General features: G+C 42.9%; 1 protein-coding gene across 3 annotated transcripts in view; it reads right to left on the bottom strand.

The window, feature by feature from the left end:
* The window catches only part of Nsd1 (nuclear receptor binding SET domain protein 1), a 104569-nt gene that overhangs the window by 57312 nt on the left and 37804 nt on the right, over positions 1–9453 (bottom strand). For all 3 annotated transcript variants that reach the window (XM_013016078.1, XM_013016077.1, XM_013016079.1), the window contains 2 exons: positions 8109–8281; positions 1500–4062 (listed from right to left, as the gene is read on the bottom strand). In XM_013016078.1, the coding sequence (XP_012871532.1) occupies positions 1500–4062; positions 8109–8281 (2736 nt within the window). The remainder of the gene's footprint in view (positions 1–1499; positions 4063–8108; positions 8282–9453) is intronic.

Below are 9453 nucleotides of genomic sequence, written 5' to 3'. Positions count from 1 at the left end.
TGTGGCTCAAGTGGTAAAGTGCTCACCTTGAGCTGAAGAGCTGAGGGACAGCGCCCAGGCCCAGAGTTCAGGCCCCACGACTGGACCCAAAAAAAAAAAAAAAAGCTAGAAGTGGAACTGGGGCTGAAATGGTAGACCGCCCAGGCTAGAGCAAAATTACTAAGTGCCCAGGCCCCATGTTCAAGTTGTAGTACTGGCATAAAAAAGTCCTATCAGGTTAGGGTGACACAGGGCTATTCAAGGGCAGTCAGAGCTACAGACACAAGCACTGTCTCAAAAACAAAAACAAGTAAGCAAACCCTAAAATCTTTATCGACCACGCAATTGTATGTACCAAAATCTTTTGGAAGAGCTGGAGTTCCTTTTTTTATTTTTTTGCCAGTCCTGGGGCTTAAACTCGGGGCCTGAGCGCTGTCCCTGAGCTTCTTTTGCTCAAGGCTAGCACTCTACCACTTGAGCCACAGCGCCATTTTCAGCTTTTTCTGTTTATTTGGTACTAAAGAATTGAACCCAGGGCTTCATGAATGCTAGGCAAGCACTCTACTACTACTAAGCCACCTTCCCAGCCAGAGCTGGAGTTCTTCCACCTCCTAATTTCAAAACACATCACAAAGCTACAGTGAGCAAATAGTATGCTACCAGCAGAAACACAAATAGACCAATAGAACAGAGAAATTATTATACGCCTGCGTGTGCGTACGCACACACAGAGCCAAATATTCCTCACAAGCATGCCCCAACTATACAATATGGAAAAAACAATTTAAAAACTTCAGCAAGCAGTGCTATTAAAACTGCACAGACAAATGAAAAAATAAAGGATCTTTATCTTAAAAACATTTAAAAATCAACCAAAAAAGGCAGAGGCAGGAACTCCAAGGCAAGGTAATAAACAACTGGTTGGTGGTGGTGGTGGTGGTGTGTGTGTGAGTGTGTTCCTGTGTGTGTGTGTTCCTGACTATGACCTCCTAACAGGTAACAAAACAGTTTGCAACCAAGTCAGAAACTTCTATTTAACAAGTTACCAACCAAGTGAATGGGATTTCTTGACTAGAGAACACTCATTTTACAAAAGCAAATCTCTAAATTAAGTTGGACAGGTATTTGGCATCAAAGGAAGCATTCTATCAGTCAAGCTTATCTGTTACCCAGAACCTTAACAACTGGTCCTAAATTTTACGCCCAGAGTCTCTCACTTACCTGTAGTTACAGATTGGGTCCCAAAAATGGCAGTACATTTTTAAAAGGTAGGAAATGGGGAACAGGAGCAAAAATGTTGTTAGGACTTAACTAAAAGTAGGAAGAAAAAAAGGCTACTAGTAAAAATGTCTGAAAATGTACGGAAATCCAAATCCGATCTTCACATTTCACTGCCAGTCCCACGTAAAGCCCTTTTGTCATTCAAGTGCAAACCCTCCCCCTCCCAGTTTCAAGTTTCCCTTGAAACTTCAGTGTCAAAGGATTCGCTCCTCCTATCCCTTAAGGTCAGAAGCCCTTACCTGGTTCTGGGAAATCAGCCTGTGGGGTCAAACTGGGAATCCCTGGCTCCTTTTCCACATCCTCCAGGCTGGTCTTGGATTTATCACAAACATTCAATGGTGGCCCAACTGAATCTGAGGGAGTGGCGTGATTAGGCTCTGTCATGGGGTCCTCCAGTATGGTCGTGGCAGGAGTTCTGTGCTCTGGGTACTCATCTAGCCCCTTCGGGACTACAGGGTCAGCAGGAAGCAGGACCCCAAAGGCACCCTCCGAGTTCTCCTTCTCCCGGAGCCTGTTAGTGCGCTTTCCAGGTTTAGTGCGCCTTTGGTTTAAAGGCTGCCACCGCTTTTTAGGCACCACTTGATGTACAGAATGCGTTTCCACATTTTCGTTATTCGTTTCGGAGTCCAGCTCAGGGACTTTGCCATCCTCAAAAGAGGGTTCTTGTTCAGTACTTTCGTCAGGGTCAGACGGTTTAGCCTTGCTATCAAAATGTGCATCAGATAAGTGCCCCATTAATGGAGGAAGTTCGTCCGTAGGCTCTTCGGCCCCACCCCTTGATGGGCCATTCACTATACTTTCGCTGTCTTTGTCTTCCTCCAGGGTAGCTTCCCGCGTCGCCGCGGGAAGCCTCACAGCTGGAAGCCGGTGCACTTTTCGGTGCACTTTTCTTTTCCGCTCAGTCTTTAAGGCTTTCCGGTTTGTTGGGTTCCTCACTAGCTGCGATGAAAATGCTTCTCGCAGTTTGGATGACGGTTTGGGTCCACCACAGTGGCGCCTCGTCACGCAGTTGGTATGACTTTTTCCAGGGGCAGGCAGGTCTCCACTGTCAGATGCTAAGCAAGGGAGGGAGGCAGACAACTTCCCAGACAAAGAGTCACTTCCACTAGGATTAGGCTGACCAGAGTCCTGAGAGCCAGCGCCATTTTTCTCTTGCATGTGAGTGGAGCTTCCCGAAACCAAAACTTTAGATGCCACGACAGGACTACTGGTGGAAGAGTCTCCTTCGCCAGGACTCCTGTACGGAGCCATGCTTTGGGCAGTCATCAAGCGTTGCTCCTTGGTCTTACTATCATGCATATCTTTTAACATCATAAGCAATGTACTGAATTTGTAATCTGGTTCGATAGGTATATGATTCTGGCTGGAAGCAGAAGAAAAAAGTAATGGTTTGGATGGCTTCGATGTTACAGAGTCACCGACATCCTCGCTTAAGGATCTGTAAGAGAGTTCCTTCAATTCCGACAGAACATGCTTGACCACTGCCGTTTCTATGTCACTGGAGTCCCTGGTTTTCTCATGCATGTTGTTCAGTAGTTTTAGCCCATCTACTTTCCCACTTTTAGGAACGCTGGCCAAAGGAGAACCTTTGGCGTCACTAGAACAATATTTCAAATTGTGGTCCTCATTTGTAACTTGAGGTTCTACCACAACGGAGCTTTTATGCTTGTACTTTATATTTCGGAACTTGGGCTGTTTGCTTTTTGAATGTAATAGGAGCTGATTTGTACCTCGATCCTTTATTAGTGAGTTCTCACTGGGAACACTTGCTGGTGTGTTGAATTTTGGATAGAGACCGTCATTTCTAAATTCTGTTTGGGGTTTGTGGACAAGAGTAGACACATTAAGATCAGAGAGATTAACCTGAGACCTCTCCGTTTCTGGCTCTGCTGTCTTAGTACAATCCACCACGTGGTCTGTATGTGAATTAGTAATGACAGATTTCTGTTTTTCTTTCACCCTAGAATTTTTGGCAGGATACCTAGAATGCTTCAACTTCTCGTTTTTCTGCATGGATAACATGTTCTCTGTTCTATCAAAAGAATCTGTAATTTCCAGGACACTGCTATCGGAGTCGGAGCTCTGTTCTCCAACATCCAGATCACTGCTTCCGTCGTCAGAGGTGGTACAGATACTAATGGAATCACTTTGCTTTTCCTCACCAGCTCCGATATAGCAGAGCTGCACTTTTGAACTGCACAAGCCTGGCTGGAGTTTCTTTTTCTCCCCAACACATTTCGAGAGCAAGGCACCCTCAGACAGGTCCACTAAGGGATCACAATTGGAAGTCTCCAATTCTTTCTTTGCAGTGTTTTTTCCACATGAGGAAAAGAGGAAGCTTCCTGGGGCAGGGCTGGACCCTGAGAGGCTATTTGCTATCCTGGAAAGTTCATTAGAAGCCTGTTTATCAGATATATCCCCAGAGATGAAGTTTAGGCCAAAGCCATCTGGTATCTTTCCCCTCCGTTCCTCATTATTTGATTCAAATTGCATAGGACCCTTTTTCACACTAGTCCTTTTTGGATTATCAGAGTTCTTTCTGGCTCGAGACTTAGCACAGGGCTTTTCCTTCTCATCTGCAGAATGTTCAGAATCAAAAGCCAGAGATTTCAAGCAGCCGTTAAGCAGCAGTTCGTGTTCTGATTCAGGATCGTTCGTACAATCTTCAAACGGCATGTCCTCCTCACTGTCCAGCTTGATTGAAGTGTTGACACATTTTCGGGTCTTTGATCCTCTGGGAACATCATACTGCTCAGCAAGGCCAACACTGGCTTCCCACTTGCTTAAAATTTTCTGAGGAACCTTAAATGCAAAGGAAACAAAGATCATTTACCACAGAAATGAAAGATAGTGAATAAAATCTTTCAAAGCAGTAGCTCTCTCAAACCCTGTTGCCCTCACTCAAGGCCCTTTTTATGGAACCACACAGGTAATACCTGATTCCAAGCATCACTGTCTTCAAGATGACCAGTCATTACAGGAAGGATCAGCTCTCATAAACCGGCCACTTCCTTGCCTTTAGAAGCACAAGCCAGTGGGCTATAACTTTAGATAAAACTACTCCATATTTTAAAATCAGGAATAATATATTAGCTTCTTAAATTATTTGCAGCATGGGAACATTAAACTGGGAAATGCACCTAATTTTCCAAATCTCCCCTTTCTTGTCCCTAAACGACAGAGTCAAGGTTCGAATCAATGACAATTCAGTTATCTGAGTACTTGTGAACTAAACCAGCAATGTTAGCCAGATAATAGGTGCAGCCTTCTCTTAGAAGGGGATACACAGATCATCTACTTGGTGGGGATGAGAGAGGACAATAACCACATGGGAGTCCTTTTGTTTTTGTACTACTAAAAAGCCTGAACTTGCCAGGCACTGGTGGCTCAAGCCTGAAATCCTAGCTACTCAGGAGGCTAAGATCTGAGGATCACGGTTCAAAGCCAACCCAGGGAGGAAAGTCTGTGAGACTCTTATCTCCAATTAACCACCAGAAAGCCAGAAGTGGCGCTATAGGCTCAAGTGATAGAGTGTTCGTCTTGAGCTAAAAAGCTGAGGGACAGCGCCCAGGGCCAGAGTTTAAGCCCCCTCCCCTCCAAAAACAAAAAAAGGCCTGAACTCAGAACCTGTTATTAATGAAGCTTACTAATTTTGGTGCCAGTAACTAGGGCTTGAACACAGGGCTTTGAGTTCTACCTTAGCTTTTTCAATAAACCACTTGCACTAAACCACTTCTAGCTTTTTCTTTTTTTAGTGCCAGTACTAGAGCACCAGAGCCTAGACACTATCTCTTAGCTTTTTTATTCATGAGCTGAGCCATAGCTCCACTTCTGGCTTTTTGGTGGTTAACTGAAGATAAAAGTTTCACTGGTTTTCTTGTTTGAGCTGGCTTCAAACCATGATCCTCGGATCTAAGTCTCCTGAGTAGATAGAATTATAAGCATAAGCTACCAGGATCCAGCTTGGAGTTTCAATTTTAAGAAGGAGAATTAAATGGTAGTAGAACACATTCTCTGTATGTACAAGGCTGAATTTGCCGAAGGCCACAAAACCAAAAAAGAACATAACAGTTTCACATTACAATTATATTTAATACCATTTATTTGTAAGCTTTATATGATTGAGATGTGTAACATTATATGTATTCTTCTCTCCCACTCTTTTTTTTTTTTTTGTGCCAATCTGAGGCTTCAACTCAGCCTGGGTGCTGTTCCAGCTCAAGGCTAGCGCTCTATCAATAGAGCCACAACACCAATACTTTATCCACAGATTCAAGCCTCCTGAGTAGCTTTATAGGCATGAACCACTTGCATCCAGCTAACATTCTAACCCAATTAAAAAGAAAAAAAAAAATTGAGCCCGGCACTAGTGGCTCACACCTGTAATCTCAGGAGGCTGAGACTGAGGATCACAGTTCAAAGCCAGCCTGAGCAGGAAAGTCTGTGAGACTCTTATCTCCAATAAACCACTAGAAAACCGGAAGTACTGTTGTGGCTCAAGTGGTAGAGTGCTCACCTTGAACTGAAGAGCACAGGGACAATGCCTAGGCCCAGAGTTCAAGCTCCATGACCAACCAAAAAAAAAAACCAAAAACATTGATACTGGCTGCCCATGGCTCACACCTGTCATCCTAACTACTCAGGAGACTGAGAGCTGAGGACCACAGTTCAAAGCCAGCCCAGGCAGAAAACTCCCCTTCAGACTATCTTCAATTAACTATCAGAAATTCAGAAGTGACATTGTGGCTCAAGTGTAGAATCCCAGCCTTGAGATGAAGAGCTGAGGGACAGTGCCAAGACCCAGAGTTCAAGCCCCACAATAACAACAAAACAACTGAAAAGGCCAGGCACCAGTGTTTCACACCTAAAACTACTAAAAAGCTGAAGGTAAAGATGTGGCTCAAGTGGAAAAGTGCTAACCTTAAGCAAAAAAGCTTAGGTATAGTGCCTGGGCCCTGAGTTCAAGCTTCTGGACCAGCATTTAAAAAAAAAAAAAAAGACGACGTTGAATAGGAACTATACATAAATGTTGGGTAGGAATAGAAGTAGGAAACTGGGACAGAAACAGGGAAGAAGTGACTTTGCCAAAAAGAAATGTACTCTTTACTAACTCATGTACCTATAGTCCTTCTGTACATCAGTTTCAGAATAACAGTTAAAATAAATGAAATAAAAAATAAAAATAAAAGACTACAGCAAGCCAGGCATCAGTGGCTCACGCCTGTAATCCTAGCTACTCACGAGGCTGAGATCTGAGGATTGCAGTTCAAAGCCAGCCCAGGCAGGAAAGTCTATGGTACTCTTATCTCCAATGAACCACCAGAAAACTAGAAGTGGCACTTTGGCTCCAAGTGGTAAAGATATAGACGTGAGCAAAAAAAAAAAGTCAGGGACAGCAGCCAGGCCTTGAAGCTCCAGGACTGGCACAAAAACAGCTTTATGGGAACTAGGGATTGTGACACACTCCTGGGATGCCAGAAATCAGGACACTGAATCAGAAGGATCACAGAGTTCAAGGCTAGCCTGGGCTACATAATAGCAAAAGTAAAAACTGAACAAAAATAAAATAATAAAAAATAAAAAACAAAACAAAACAAAAAAGGCCTTGTCATTTTTTACTTGTTGAAACCAATAATAACTCCAGAGGGTAAGAAGTAGAAATTTCATTTTAATGATCATTCTTTTTTAACAAAAAGATTGGTTATACCATATCATATTGTGACATATCATAAAGGCAGAAATCACTTTTCAAAAAACTGAATGAGCCATGCCTGTTGCTCACACCTATAATCCTACCTACTCTGGAGGCTGAGTTCTGAGGATCCCAGTACAAAGTTAGCAAGGGCAGGAAAGTCAGTGAGACTCTTATCCCCAATTAACTACCAGAGAACTGGACCTGGAGGTGTGGCTCAAAGTGTTAGAACACTAGCCTTGAGTAAAAAGCTAAGTGATGGAGCCCAACCCCCACAACCAACAAAACAATAAAACAATACACTGAATAAGCTGAATACTAGTGGCTCACACCTCCTGAATAGGTGTGAGAATTGAGGTTCAAAGTCAACCCAGGCAGAAAAGACTTCCAGACTATCTCCATCTAATAACAATTAGCTAGCAAATGTGAAGTCTTAAGTTGAAACCCCAGTAGAAAAAAAAAGAAAAATGAAAAAAAAAAACCTAAGTGTAAGTATTTCAAAAGATAGCCCAAGGTCACTTATACAAAAAAAAAAAACAAAAAACTCCCATACCTGCCAAACACTGGTGGCTCAGACCCAAAATACTTGCTACACAGGAGGCTGAAATCTTAGGATGGGAATTTGAAGCCAGCCCAGACAGACAAATCTAAGAGACTCTTATTTTTCCATTTAACTAGAAAATGAAAAATGAATGGAGTTGTGGCTGAAGTGACAAAACAGACAAAAAAATGCCATTACACTCTTTTCTTTTGTTTTTGGGGGGGACCAGTTGTGGGGCCTGAACTCTGGGCCTGGGCGCTGTCCCTCAGCTCTTCAACTCAAGGCGAGCGCTCTACCACTTGAGCCACAGCGCCTCTTTCGGCTTCTTTTTCTTTTTGCTTAGGTGGTGCTGGGGAATCAAACCCAGGGCCTCATGCATGCAAGACAAGCGCTCTACCACTGAGCCACCTTCCCAGCCCTGCCATTATACTCTTAAATTTAATCAAAAACAAAAACAGAAAACTCTTGCTTCCTAGATATTTCCACAGATAAACTAATATCAAAGAAAATACAGCCTTTACTTCAAATATAAACACTGCTACTCTTCATTCTGCTCATTCCTAAATAGTTCTGAAAAGATTTCTTGGGTTTAGTTGCTTTCTTTTGTTTTGTTACCTTATGCCTATATCCTTTTTCTTTCTGCTTCCCCCTTTTCCTAAGGACAGGTAGTTCTTCAAACTGATGCCTGCCTTCAAACATGACGATTGCTTTTCCAGCCACCCAGGCTCTCTCAGAAGGGTCTCCAAAAGCCTCCACGTAGTACTCACGATAGGGTCTCCGATTGGCAACTAGATAAGGATAAAACTTAGTATCATTAATTCACAAAGATGAATGTTCATCCAGATAACAGTTTATCTCTGTTACCAAAAAGTGTCTGGTTACATTTAACATGTTGAAGTACCCAAAGAACTAGGCAATATGAAACCCTACAGGAAATTTTTAAATATTCAATGATGTGACAAGAAAAGGCTTAGTTGCTTTTGAAATAATCAATGGTTTATAGCTTCTGGACATATACGAAAATAGAACAGTGAAACTCACTGATATTCTATTAGGAAGCGAGTGAGAAAGAGTGGTAGCTTACGTGGTAGTGAAGTTGATTGTAATACAATGCTTGTGTGTGGAAATGTGTAACAAGCTCTTTATAATATATATACAAATATATATATAGCTAATGTATGGAAATTAAAGAAAAAAGCCTGGGATACATAAGACCCAGTCTCTGGGTGAACAAATGAGTGGATGACTCATATTTAATTCCCTTATTACAAACTATATACTATTTCAAAACAGAAAAAAAAAAAAAAAGGGTTCCAAACATTCCTTTCAAAAAAAAAGCCACTGGGCATTGGTGGCTCATACCTGTAATCCTAGCCACTCAGAAGGCTGAGATCAGAGGATCATGGTTCAAAGCCAGCCTGAGCAGGAAAGTCCATGAGACTCTTTTGCCCAGAAAACCAGTAGTGGTGCTGTGGCTCAAAATGATAGAGTGCTAGCTTGAGCAAAACAGCTCAGGGACAGACCAAGCCCTGAATTCAAACCCTGCAAGGAAAGGAAAAGGGAAAGGGAAAGGAAAGGAAAGGGGAGAAAGAAAGAGGGGGGGGGAGGGAAAGGAAGGAAGGAAGGAAGGAAGGAAGGAAGGAAGGAAGAAAGGGCCTACATTATTTCTAATACAAAACAAAGGAGAGAGAGATTTAAAAGTTGAAATAAGGAACAAGTATAAAAAGTTGAAGCTGGGCACCGGTGGCTCATGCCTGTAATCCTAGCTACTCAGGAGGCTGAGATCTGAGGATCATGGTTCAAAACCAGCCCAGACAGGAAAGTCCATGAGACTCTTATCTCCAATAAACCACCTGAAAACCCAAAGTGGCGCTGTGGCTCAAGTGGTAGAGTACTACTAGCCTTGACCTGAGGGACAGCACCCAGGCCTAGAGTTCAAGCCCCAGGACTAACTGGGGGG

Source organism: Dipodomys ordii, unplaced genomic scaffold (assembly GCF_000151885.1).
Source record: "Dipodomys ordii isolate 6190 unplaced genomic scaffold, Dord_2.0 Scaffold29, whole genome shotgun sequence".
In the NCBI taxonomy this organism is placed as follows: Eukaryota; Metazoa; Chordata; class Mammalia; order Rodentia; family Heteromyidae; genus Dipodomys; species Dipodomys ordii.
The sequence above is the reverse complement of the archived record's forward strand: the minus strand, read 5'-3'. Positions and strand labels throughout refer to the sequence as shown.